The sequence below is a fragment of the Gossypium arboreum genome, chromosome 6 (genome assembly GCF_025698485.1).
Source record: "Gossypium arboreum isolate Shixiya-1 chromosome 6, ASM2569848v2, whole genome shotgun sequence".
Lineage (NCBI taxonomy): Eukaryota > Viridiplantae > Streptophyta > Magnoliopsida > Malvales > Malvaceae > Gossypium > Gossypium arboreum.
This window is the reverse complement of record NC_069075.1, coordinates 135,036,884-135,051,666: the sequence shown is the minus strand read 5'-3', so window position 1 is coordinate 135,051,666 and position 14,783 is coordinate 135,036,884. Positions and strand designations below refer to the sequence as shown.

General features: G+C 28.0%; 1 protein-coding gene across 1 annotated transcript; it reads right to left on the bottom strand.

Annotated features, from left to right (window-relative positions):
* Window positions 1-3,933: 3,933 nt before the first annotated feature.
* On the bottom strand, window positions 3,934-6,628 carry LOC108483993 (sugar transport protein 7). The gene is made up of 4 exons (XM_017787585.2): window positions 6,081-6,628; window positions 5,547-5,866; window positions 4,740-5,366; window positions 3,934-4,650 (listed from the first exon to the last, which is right to left on the bottom strand). The coding sequence occupies exons 1-4, from the start codon at window positions 6,223-6,225 to the stop codon at window positions 4,210-4,212; spliced, it is 1,533 nt and encodes a 510-aa protein (XP_017643074.1). The 5' UTR covers window positions 6,226-6,628; the 3' UTR covers window positions 3,934-4,209.
* Window positions 6,629-14,783: the final 8,155 nt, after the last annotated feature.

Genomic DNA, 14,783 nt, shown 5'->3' with positions numbered 1-14,783 from the left:
GTTTTGAGTTCACAATGGCAAGTGGGGTTTCATTTCCATCATTTACGTAACTTCATGGAATAATTTGGGTCAATTTGGAAGAATATAAAAACCCCAACCTCAGAATTTTATTTTTATCATATCTCAAAATCCTAACCATTATTAAATCCCTCAAATCATAATGTAAAGATTTCAAAAAAAAAAAAAAAAATTTTTAATGGCATTACTGGCTTTTATAAATACACAAGGCAAGTTGATATTAAAGTACTATAGCTGATACACATATTTAATATGGTGGTTTGGGAACTGAAATTCTAATTATATTTGTAAAACCCATAATATAGTTAATCAAGTTAAAACCTTCTATCTATTTCTCGACTTAAGTAAAAGGTGTCGATACCTTGATTTGTTCCATAAGTTACTTTTAGGTTTATTTTGGTAATATTTGCTTCAATTGTGCACTATTAGCTCAATTTGATTATTCACTATCCTTTATTAGCTTATAGCATTGTTAAATAAATAACACTTAATATTGACTCTAATTTACTCAATTAATATCGCTTGTTTCATTTTTACATGACTCTTTAACATCTTCATTGGCCACCCTACTTCATTCAAATTACTTATTAAACTCACATATATTAATTCTATCCAACATTACCTTGTTACTTCTACACTAAATCCATATCTTGCAATTAGTGTTTAGACATTTACTCTTCTTTTCATTTATTTAAATCATGTATCATTTATCCCTTAAGATTTAATTCAGTTGACATTGTTATTATTGTCACAACTAGGAAGATTTGGATTTGAGCATGTTTAAGTGTACCTCTATGATTGAAGGGTACATATCATTTATTAGTCAAGCTTAACATAATAACATAACCAATTGTAGAGTAAAAAGTCTCCACTCCATTACTTTTTCACTCTTTAATATTCAATACATGTTTAATTACCATTCACAAATTGGTTTTCACATTTGAAAAGTGGGTGCTACATTGGTCATATATATTTGAATGGTAATGATCATAAAAAATTGTAATTGAGTTAATCATAACCAAAACATCTTATTCTCCCCCTCAATAAAAAAAAAAATTCTTACACTCCTTTGAAGCATGCCAAGATGGCAACCATTTGAAAAACAAATTTCAGAAATAAAAACAATTTAAGGTTTCGTTTGTTTCATTGAAGATGATTTTTGGAAAATTGATTTAATATGATTAATTAGTGAATATTGAACTTTTATGATAAAAAAGGATTAAATTGAAAAGTTATGAAAATTTATAAGAAAATATTTGATAAGTGAAGAATGTAGTAGAGAATGTAACAACTCGATGCTTTAACTCTATGTTCGGGTCGAGTATGGGAGTGTTATAATAAACAGAGTATTATCAGATTGGAAAATATCTTACAGAACAAATTTTGGTAGGACAGTTTATAGGGTAAGAGGGTAATTTTATGTTGATTGGAAAATTTTTTATATTGATCAACCTATTTTATATGAAACAAACATCGAAAAAGGCTAAAGATATTTTATATAAAAGCCTTTGCGTTTAAAATCTAAAATTATTACAATTTCATAATTAAATGACAACAGCTAGATATTATTTCCAACAAATATTTAAAAAAAAAATGGTGCAACTATTTAAGGAATGTTCCTATTTGTTGGGAAATATATGAAGGTTTGGCCTTGATAAGTTGCTCTTGAGACTTTTTAAGCTATAACTAGAAATATGTGATAGTTCCACAAAACTTGTGGATCATTTAAATCACTTCATAGCCTTCCATAATTTCAAGAAAATTCTTAAATTTATTTAGTGCCGTATCTTTACAACCACTCTTAGAACCTGGTGTTATTCATTCATCATAGAATTGATTGTGAATTTCGATCAATTAAGTAAGAATTTTATGGCACATTTTGCTAGTATAGAGTAACCTTTAGAATTTTAGTTTAAATTTTGATCACTCAAAATCAAGACGAGACTTTGTGAGAATATATTAGATGATTGCATGCAGCAACAAAGTGTTCATTTCAGGCGTAAAATATAGACCTTTGCGATGCGTACTAATCGACGCATAGCCAACCGGGCTTTATCAATTATAAAAAAAAAAAGACAATGTGATATACCGACGCATAAAAAGTTGAGCTACCGAAATGAAAGATTGAAAAGGTTGACAAAAAAGAAATATAAGCCGTTCTGGTCAGAGAAGAAAATGGATAAAGCCAGTTACAAAAACGACAGTGAAACCAACAAGGAACAACAGTCTGAGGGGAAGAAACAAGAATGGAATCATGAAAGAAGGATTAGTGGTGCCACCATCACCACTGATGAAAGGAGATCAAAGTCAGTGAAATCCTAGAAAGCATTGTGAGCTTCATACATACAGGGTAGTCGATAGAGGAATGCATCAGTTTAAACAATGTGATTGAAGCATTGATTCTGAAAAGGAGATTATGACGATATGTGAAATCTAAATCTCCCACCATAGAAAACCAGCCTGCTCCACATGCGCCACAGTATGAGGCTGCGTGTAAGTGGCCAGTAACTAGAGCAATCAATTTTATAATTGGGGTAATGTGTAATGGGCGGCAGAGTGTGATGGTATAAGATACCAATCTTTCTAAAGGTAAAAAATAAAAAAATAAAAAAATCCAAGAAATTATTTTTCACATGAGATAATATACGAAAATATCAAATTAAATCTCTTAATATATTTTTATATTTTTTTTATGTACCCATAGGTGTTATATTAGATTTGAATTAGATTTCATATCAATCTATTTTGATTGACTGCCTCTATATGTCGTTGCTAACAAATATCACTATTTTTTATTTTGAATCTTCCAAATCATTCTCAAAGATTCGGGCCATTTTTTTCTGATGCTTTAAGAAAATGATTCATTTTCTTCTTAAGAAATAAGAGGTAGAGCCGATAAAAATTTCTTTTTCGATTTATCCCTGGAATCGAATACCTCATTTAAAAATTATTAATCACCTAAGCACTCTTATAATGAGAATTGGGATTATTAACATGTCGGGTTAAGGTTTGCAAAAGGTAAATTAGACTATTTAATTAAAGTAAAGCACTTGGGGGACCAAAAATGCAATCCAACAACTTTCCTTTAACAAAATTTTAAAACCAAGGGTTAATTACTAACTACTCATATGGAAGTGAAGGATTGATGATTAAATTGTTTACAAGTTCGCAAAAAATGAAAAGAGTGACAAACATAAATTTTAAAGAAGATGAAGATACACGCATGTTGTATGGTCATCAATAAAAGAGAAATTTTGTTTTTTTGGGTTAAATTCTGCTATTAGGCAAAAGTTGTGGATTTAGTCAGTATACTTTAATTTCATTAATTTTAGTCATTATAGTTTTTGAATTAGTCAATTTTAGTTCATTTATTTTTCGAATTTTAAAATTTTAGCCTTTACCTAAATAGTATATGCTAAATCCGTTTAGATTCAATTACTAATCCTATATTATACGTACAATTGTAGATTTAGTCCATATTTTTCAATTGAATCATTTTAAGACACGAAATTTGAAATTTCAAACTTTACATAAATGACAATCATTAATCTATTAACTGAATCTTTAGTATGTAATATGTGAAAATAATAAACTTACTTGATATTACACATATGATAATATGTTTGGCGTATTATATTTAAGAAATTAACTTAATGAATTTTACAGTTATTAAGTAGTGAGAATTGAAGTTTTAAAATTTGAAAAGTACAGGATTAAAAATGATTAAATTAAAGTATAAAAATTAAATCCACAATTTTTACAAAATACAATAACTAATAGCAAAATTTAACTTTTTTTTTTTCATTAAAATAAGCAGGGGAAAGGGTACACAAATATCCATGACTTATTAAGTTTTTGTGCTACCTAAACTCATTTTATGGATCTATTATTCAAGGTTTGTTGGATAAAAAAGAATTAGGGATAACATCATTCAGCAACTATAATTTTAAATGCAAGTCCAAAGCAATCTTGTTGAAAACGATTACAATTAAACTTGTTCAAGAGTCAAGTTTAAGGTTTTTAATGTAATTTCCTCTAATTCAAGTCAATCCAACTCGACTCATGAACAACTCTATTTGAATGTAATTTTCTCTAATTTGGGCCGATCCAACTTGACATATAAAAAATTCTAATTACTGATACAACACAAACATAGTAAACAAGTACTATGTAACTCTTTCTTGAGTTTTTCTAAACATTGTGATTGTCATCAACTTCGGGATATTCAGGTATAATCCTCTTCCAGAACCAATGTTTTCTCCACAGAAATATAATTTCTTCAATTGGAACTCCCTTGGTTTCCGGTAAGAAAAAGTAAACGAAGACGGTCATTACCGTGATCCACGATGCAAAGAACAAGAAGATCCCGAACTTGAAATGGCAAAGCATGGCTAGAAAACACTGAGCAATGATGAATGTGAAGAGGAGATTTACAGCAACCGTAATGCTCTGCCCTGCAGACCTGATTTCCAGTGGGAATATCTCACTTGGTACAGTCCACCCTAATGGACCCCATGACCATCCAAATGCCAAAACAAACAGACATATCACTACCACAACCAATATTGAGTACCCTTTTGATAGTTCTTGGTTGTCCCCAAATTTCACCCCCAAGATTATGGCAACTATAACCTGTATTCAATGGCAGACAATGCAACATGCTTCAGCAAAGTTCAATGTGTTATTATATGTTGAGAGAAAGAATGTTTAATATATTGCACCTGACATATAATCATTTGTATTCCGCCGCTGATAAGTAAAACTCTTCGACCCAATCGATCGACTGCCGCAATGGAAATGAATGTAGATCCTGCAAGAACTGCTCCTGTGACAGCTGATGAGTAGAGTGAAGCATTTCCTCCAAATCCCATGCTTTGGAACAACACTGGTGCATAAAACAGGATGGAGTTTATGCCTGTTAGGATTTGGAATGTTGGCATGCAGATTGCCATCACTAGTTGAGGCCTATTCCTTTTCTTAAGGATGTTTCTGAAGGGATGCTTGATTGAATTTGCCAACTCACTGGCATCTAACATGTCTTCGAATTCAGCATCAACTTTATCGGTTCCTCTAATCCTTTCCAGAACCTTTCGGCCTCGCTCTTTTGATCCCATTTCGATTAAACTGTTTGGTGTCTCAGGAAGAAGGCACCCTCCCACTGTCATTAACGTTGCTGGTATTGCTGCTAGGCCCAGAGACAACCTCCATCCCCATGGCTCAAGCTTTTGAGTTCCATAATTTACCATGTTTGCTGTAAAGATTCCAAGCGTTGTTGCTAACTGAAACATCATGTTGAGGGCTCCTCGAAGATGAGTTGGTGCCATTTCTGACAGATATAATGGAACAGCCTTCATAATAAGCATGAAAAATAGCACGGCTCAGAAATATCTACCAAACTATCTCATAGATAAAGTAAAACATACTAGGCATTGCTCATTGCCTGTGATTAGAGGCCAATGAATTACTCCTATGCTTCAAAGATATGGAGTAGGGTTATTCACTACAGGAAGATCAAACAACGTTATCACCTGGTTTCCGAATCCTATCCCAACACCGAGCATGATTCGACCAAAGAGGAGCATTGCCAGATTTTGAGCTGCAGCATTGACAGTTGCTCCAACAAGGAAGCTGAATCCCCCACAAATTATACTTGTACGACGACCATACTTCCTGGTTATAGGAGATGCCACCAAGGATGCAACTAGACCGGCAAAGTATAACGACGAGGTGAATGCTGCGAGCCCTTGGTTGTCATACTTGCAGTAGTTGTTTTCATGGGCATGCTGCTTGCTTATGTACACCGAATGGAAAAATTCGCGAAGAAATCCATCCATGGATGTCACTCCACCTGATGAACCATTGTTATGAGGTTCAAAACAACATCAGTTACAAAAAAATTCATAACCCCTTTTTGGTTGCCAATAGAACTCTTATACAAATACCCTTTCTCCAAACAGATTGAACAGAACAGTCTCGTGTTTCAAATGAATGCTAAAACCAACAATCTAAACAAAATCTCTTAATCTATGAACAAAATTTTGGATTAAAAAGACAGAAAGTACCTGAAATTCCAATGTCATATCCAAAAATTGATCCTCCAACAGCTGCAACAATGCATGCAATAACCACATACAAGGTGACCCTTCCTTGGTACAGCTCTGCTCTCTCCTTGGCCACCCCAGTTGGAACTAAACCCCCAGCAGGCATGGTTGAAAAGCTTTTGCCTTTTCTTTTCTCTTCCTCTTAGGGACACACAAAAAACCAGATGAAATACAAAAGGGCAAAAACCTCTTCAACGTTCACCACCACTGTTTCTTCTCTTATTGAAGATTTTAAAGCCTGGTTTCACAGTGGTTGACTGAAGGAAAACAACCCCCCACATGATCTCCAAAAGGTAGAAAATTATTTTCCATAGTGTTCATCTCAAGTATCTGTCAAGGAATTATTTTAATCCATTTATTTAATCTACATGTGCCGGCAAAATCTCACAATCTTTGCCAACATTGGATTGGATATAGAAAAAAGTCATTAGCACAACACTTTGCAATGCATTTTTCATAAGTTAAAAAGGCAACACCTTTTACCTTGCAAACAAAAAAATGGGTTCAAAATTCATGATAATTAAATTTCTGGGTTATTTAAAATTTACCTTTCTGGATTTTTTTTTAACTGAAATAGAAATGAATTGGTTGAAGACCCGTCCTGTTTACCTGAGAAAGAAAGAGAAAATTTAACAAAAAAATATCTTTCTTAAAGCAGAAAGTTTGTGTGGTTTCTTTTTCAAGTAGTCTTTAAATTTTAGCAAATAATGGATTGAATTGAACATGCTAAAAGGGTTGCCAAATTAAGTACGAGACTTCTATATATATAAAATTGTTCAATGGGTGAACTTATATTCTAAATATAACAAGATTTCAATATCAGTTTATTACTTGTATTGTAATAGAGGTGTTCAAACGGTCAACCCAATCAAATTAACACTAATCCAATTATATAATCTTTTAATCATTAAAATGTTTCGTTAACGAATTAATTGAAATTTATATATTTTATCTTTTAATTAAAATAAAATATAAAACATATAAAAAAATAAATTGAAACTAACCAAAATATATGTTTTATCTTGAAAGTTAGTTAAATTAATCGAATTTTTATGTCTTGAAACACAACCTAATTAAAAACACTATATAAGTCTTTAAATTAATACATAATATTAATTATTACGTTTAATTAATTCAATTAATTACTCAATTTCGAATCGAATTAATTAATAATCGAAATTTTAAAAAAACGTTAATTAATTTTTAACCGAACTAAATTATTTAACCGATTTTTTTTCTCATATCACGTGTCAATCATTTATAAATATAGGAAGGGTAAATTATATAATTGGTGACTCAATTTTCAGACTTTTCATTTTGAGTATTTAAAATAAAAAAATGTATTTTAGATACTACCATTAACCTTTGTTTCTTTTTGTTTTAATGGCAATATTTATTTTAATTACTCAATTTTAATAAAAATTATTTTATTTTTAAAATATTTTTCCACACGGAAAACCTTTGTTTTCGACGCAACTTTCTACCATTTTATTTTCTCACGCATTAAATAATTAAAAATTAGGGATAGTGGGAAGATCTTTGTTTTCGACGCAACTTTTCATCATTTCATTTTCTTACACCATTAAATAATTAAAAATTAGGCACACACTTGCTGAATAAAATTAAAAAATAATTAAAAAAAAGGGTTATGGGCAATGAGATTATTTAAATTTAAAAAGAAAAAGACTGTTTCTGACCAAAGTGAAGTTATTAAGATTATTTATGGTTAAAAGTAGATAATATTTTTAATTTTAATAATAATAATAATAATAATAATAATTTTAAAAACTAATAAATATTATTTTTGGTACTTTTTAAATTGAATTGGTTTTAAAATAATATTAAATCTTTTCAATAATTTTGAAAAAGAATATATGTTTTAAATTTTTTGAATAAAATAACTTTTAAAATATTACAATTATAAGACTTTTTTAAATTAATCTTATTGTTATTATTTTCATAATAATATCCTTTCTGTTACAATTAATTATAATTAATTTTCATAAATTAATTTGTTGATTAGTACAAATTTCTTCTATTTATTTTAACATTTGACATCTCTATTTATTATAAGCATTTTAATTTAGTATTTTCAAACTTCAGAATAAAATACATATTTTTATATACTACTAATATGTATTATCGATTTTTAAGTTAAGATTAAATTTATTTTTATTTTTAAAAAATAATTACATTGACAAACACTATTATCCTGTATGTCACATGGTTATACAAACTAGTTATATATATATACTATAGCAATATGAGGTTACAATAAAGAAAATAAATAGTTATATTTACATTACAGTTTTGGACACATGACATTCCCTATTTGAAGCACTTATTTATAATTTGGATAAATTACTCTTTTACTCCTTGCTTTTATAATTTTTAAGTTATTTCATATGTTAAATATAAAGTTAATTTTAAATAAATTATTTCTTTATTTTCATATTTTACTTAATTGAATAAAATTTTAATGTTAATATATTATAATTAATGAATATTAAATTATTAAACATAAAATATAGTTTAAAAAGACACATATTAATCAAATCTATGAAATTAAATTTATAATTTTTAAATATCATAAAAGTTAACTACATTTACCGATTAAAGTATATAAAATATAAATATAAAAATACAAAAATAAAATTTTAAACAATTTTAACATCAAAATAAATTAATTTAATAATAATATAAAAATAAATATCTTGTTAGAAATTATTAACATTATTATTTAAATTATAATATATTAATAATAATATTCAAACAATGATGAATTTTTGTATTAGTTAATATTTAATATTTTTAAAATTAATTAACATTAATATAATTTATTCTAAATTAGTTAAATATTTTAAAATATTTTTAATTACATTGCATTTTCAATTTATTAACAATTTTTGAATAAATTCATTAAAAGTTTTAAACAAAAATTAATATTATAACTTTAATAAACATAACTGAGTCATACATCACACGAGAGAATATAAATTTAAAAGGAAACTTTTAACAATGTAGACATTTTAAGTTATTTACATTTGGCATTAACCTAATTATTTAAAAAATAAATATAAATTTGTAAATTCATAAAAAATTCAAAAGTAATATTGTAACATAAAATAGATAAAGAATTTATTCCTTCAATTCAAAATATGGTTGATTGATTCAATTTAATTAAAGAAAATATTAAAATGAATTAAAATTGATTGAATGTTAAATAATTAAATTCTTAAATTTTAATTGATTTAATTAAAGTAAATATAATAAATAAACGTATTGATTAATTTTTTTGTTCCTTGACCTGTCTTGGCCCAAATTTCAATTAAATAATTTTTAAAATATTTTATTTAAATTTCATATAAAGCTATAGATTTTGTTATTTTAATATTGTAAATTACTAAAAATGAAATAGAAGTAGAACAAATTTTGTTTTTATTAAAGATTAAACTATTATTTTCTTCTTAGTTAAAATCAGGTAAAATAATATATTTGTTTTCTTTAAAAAATCAAGTGTAAAAATTGAAATTAAATTTTTTATTGTATTTATTAATTATTAAAACTTAATACTAAACATGGGATCCACTTTAAATATAAGTAAAACAGAAAATATTATTTAGATAAAAGAAAAGAAAATTAAAATTCAAAGGACTAACCTAAAACTCAATGTTTTCATATCTACTTCCGTCCTTCTTTTATGTTATATAATTATATGTAATTAGGTTTAGGTTTTGTATTCAATCTTTTGTAATTTAACATTTAATTTTGATTACACAAATTTAGGAGTTAAAAATATGGTTTTAATTATTTTAATAATTACTTGGTTTTGTATATCTAACATCTCAGGAATTCAAAAATTGAAGATTTGCAATTTTATAAATAAAAAATATCAATACTATTTTTGGCATTAGTTATGGAAAGTGAAAATTTGTATATTATGTCCCAAATTTTGAGATTTTTACCATCAAAGGTTATAAAAACATTAGGAAACATAAATGGTGTAATTACCATTTTAGCCCTTAAAATGATAGAATATAGCAATGCTTATGATTTTTTTTTTTCATGATCTCATTATACATTTTGATTATATCTATTTTTTTTACACAATACCTAGAATTACTAATAGTCACTCCCCAACTCATAAATAAAAGGACAATGTACTTCAACGCACTCAAACTCGTATCATTTTATATCGATAACAATACTCGTGCCAATTACATTAAGACTAAATCAGTATTTTTTATTTTTTATTTACAAATTGATAGCTTGGCATTTCTCTGATATTAAAGACAATGTTTATGTAAGTGGTCTCCCATCAAGGCATTCAAATTGAAGATGAATGCCAGCCTTTAAATGTGGTTGTGTTTAGCTACACGTCTCTCAGCTTCAGCCAAAAAATGGTACACCTTCATTGATTAAGATTAGACAAGTTTGAAATCTGGTGGCCCAATCTTTAATTTGTATTTAATTGTAACTTTAGAAAAAATTTATTTGACTTTTGGGTGTAGAAATTTAGTTTCCTATCATTCCAAGTAAAGGGCTCTTGGGTTACAAACTTTTTACTTAATTTCTCACTTACCTTAAACCTAATTGGCCCTGTTGAAATAATAATAATAATAAAAAAGCAAAAAAAGATAGGGGTGTTTAGTTTGTGCATGGTGGTATTTGACATATTAGTAGTGTATTTTTTCTTACATAAATAACTTTAAAAAAATTACCATATTTTTTTAATATTTTACTATATTTTTATAGGATATTTGTTAATCTCTTAACCTCATTTATAGAGTCGAAAAATTTCATTACGAAATATTATTCCTTAATTCTTGTATAAGACAAATACACTTAACGAAAATTGGAATTGTATTGTTGAGTTTGCCACATTACACATCCACGCAACATCATTCTTCTAATAAGTTGTATGGTCATGACTATTTATTCATCTGTTAAAATATAAAATGTTAGTATTGATATTATAATAAAGCTTATAATTTACCTTCTAATAAGAGGAAAAATGTGTGGAGTAAAAGTGATAGGGATTATCCATGACAATAGATATTACCCCAGGATAATAAAATCTATATAGGCATGCCAAAACCATAGATCCCCAATTACATGTTGTGATTGTTAAGAAATCAGCAATTATTGAAATATACATTGAATGAACTTTGTTGTCGTACTTTTCTAACATCAACTTGCTTTCGATCAATTGGAGGATGTAAACTCTAACTTATTGAATAATCTTTAGAGGAGTTTGATGTAGTGGGAGTTCGCTAAAGTACTTTTTTAATCATGTAAAGTTAATCTAGAAACCATCAAAATTAGACTTAAAGTTGGTGATATATCAAACACTTCAACAAGTTATGTCCCCGAATTCTTACTAGAAATTTCTGTTACTGATATCTCATTGATAATGCTACATCTTCTAATGTTATTGTAGATTAACCTCTAGGAGATGAAAAGTATGGTTATTATGATAGCGAAAAAAAAATGTCAACATGAAAGTAAAATCCTCAATTTCACAAATGTGATAAAAATCAATTTCTTTTAAATGATTAATGAGGCTATTTTATTTTCATATTATTACGATACCAAGACACTAGAGTTCCATCCATTGTTGCTACATAGTGAGCAACATGTTCTTCCAATCATAATAAGGAGGTGGTTATTATAGAACTTCAAAATTGAAATTTAAGAACAATTGGTATTCATCCTGATAAGTGTGCGCTCATATGTGCCTTGTGATGTGGGTTTGAATCTTTAATGGTGTACTTGAGGTTGACAAAACATTGAAGGACATATGAGGCCCAAAGAGAACAATTTTGGATTATGTTCTATTGATATAAGGTTTCAACAAGGAGATAAAGAGAATGTGGTGGAGATAAGAGAGCCAATTCATTTGTGACATGCAAAGAGCCGAAGTAGAAAATTGAAAGAGGAGAAAAGAATGAGGAGGAAGCTTGGGGAAAACACTTAAGTTTTTCTCGGGGAAGAAGGGAGATCCTTTGTCTCTCGTGCATTGGAGTATATATAAGGGTGTTTCTTATTTGGTAGTGTCATGTAGCCAACATTATGGAGCGTAAACCTATCCATGTGGTAGACCAGGTGGCAAAACCATTATAGGTCAGTTGTTGCCATATGTAGTGTTATTAGGTCCTACTCTTACATTCTCATTCTCGAGGTTGTATAAGATTGTTGTGCTTTAATGGTCCCTCAGTGGTCCCCATAGAGGGTTTGTAGTGTATTGTCTCTAAGACAACTTAGGTAGGAGCCGCAAATGGTTGCAAATGGTTTCGGGTAAGGAGTCACCACAAAGGATATCTAGCAGAAAGTTACCTATAAGTCACATTCAATGGAGAGTCATTACTAAGTCATCCCATGTTCTAACACATGTCATTGCTAGTATAGGGGTAAAACATGTTCTCATGGCACAACCCGTGTTCTACAAATTAGGTCAGGTTATGACATAGGGTTCTCCAAATTTTAAACTCTTTTAAAAGATTGTCATTTCAACCTATCAAAATTAAGAAGGGGATTATGAAAGGAATATGTGCATTAAAAAAGATCTTGACACCCATAAATGTCGAGATCTTTTTATTCTTAAGGTTCTTTTCTTGATCACTTCCTTAATTTTGATGGATCAAATTCATGATATTTTTAATTTAAATGATTCATTCAAAATTATTTAGAAAAATAATCCAAAAAAAAATAGAATTCACAATATTTTAGCGAATAACTTCCATAACGTTGTATTGATATAGATTCTATTATGCACTAAAAAATATATTATAAAAGAATAAATAAAAAATATATTGAATTTGTTAAAGTGAAGTATGATTTTCTGAAATATAACTTTTGATATCCAATTTTTCTAATGTCAGTTAATTATTTTTTTATTCCTATACCCACAACGTTGTGCAGGTTGTATGGAGAAAATATTTGGTATAATATCATTATAGATTTTAAGCTCCACAAGTAAGATTAAAAATTGATAAGTGATTATAGTAAAATATTAAAAATAAATATTTAAAAATTGAATTTTAAAATTATTTGTAAAATAAAAAATTTACCTATATACCAAATATAAATCCATATAAATTAAATATAATATTTATATTTTATAAAATGAGCATTTCATTTTCAGTGGTCTTTTATTACAAAAGCATCATCTATGGAAAACTTTTTAACTTCGAGGATGCATTTCTGATTTGTATTTGTTGTTGATTTTTTTCAATTAATTGTAATATTTTCTTGATGTGTCTTTTCATGTCATAAATAGAGAAACCTCAAGTTGATGTGTTCATATTGAGCAAACCTCTAAACAAGTGAATCTTAAACTACAATAAACTGATGAACCTTCGTGAGTCCATTTTTATAAGATACATATGAGATTTTCATTACTTGTTTTGAGAAGTCATATTTTAGGATATTATATCACCGCCACTGTAAAGAAATAATGTATAACTTAACTGCCGGCAAGCTTAGGACACGTGAACATCTTTATCTCTCATATATATAAATTCACTCTACATCTAAGAATGAGTCAAGATACAGAGACCACCATTTTTTTCCCCTCATTCTCCTCCTACCAACACCAATCTCCGAAGACCATTTTATCACCATCCAATAGCTCTTCGCCCAAAAGAGGGTGAAACACCACCACCACCACATCCATCACTTCCTCCTTGTTAATTTCATTGATTAACAATTTTTAATGAATCCAATTAAAAACCTTAATAACAATTAGGAAAAATACATTATACCTCCTAAATCATAATGTATATCAGATATGCTGAATAATTAGTATGTGTTTTATTCCATTTATATTTTGTAGAATTTATTATCGTAATTTACATTAAGAAAAAATTATGAAGTCATGCCATAAACTAAAATTCAAAATTCGAGTGATTAAATTGATGATATATGTGAATTAATTTATTCGAGTAATTTAATTTAGAGATAAATTATAAGTATAAAAATTTATACAAATTTATACGTGTTAATAATATGCTTTGCATAAACCGCTTGTTTGTGTACGATTTTGAGTCATGCCATGTATTAATTATTTGACTGTTGTATTTGTTTCATGTCTTAATTCATTCAAATTTCGTAAGATTTTAAAATAGTAATTGATTTTAATTATTATATTTATCTAATAAATATGTCATTGTATCTATTATACATTAATATAAATATAAATATTATATTAAAAACCTTAATATAATTTCCTCAAGCATAAGGAGGCTAGATTCTAATCTATCTTAAACGTCACCGTGAATGGAGATGTAGTATAATTTAATTTTCCCTATTCTATATGGCTAGAGTCTTTCATTCACTTCATTATCAGGATATTGACTATCAATAGTTAATCACAATTATTTCTCTTTTGACTCTGATTTTTAATTCTATATATTGGATGAGTATTGTATTTTTAGTATTTTAAACAATATCTACGTGTGTATTTGTATATAATATTATTTCTCAATGCAGTAGTTGTTATGAGATTGTCAATGCAATAGCTGTGATTAGGATGCTAATTTTTTACACAAGACTACATTTTTTCCAACTTGAAATTTGCATATTCAAACATGAGTATGTGAAATGATTCTCTCTCTCTATAAAAAAAAATTAGAAAAATTTAAATGCACCGATGTTAGATGTATA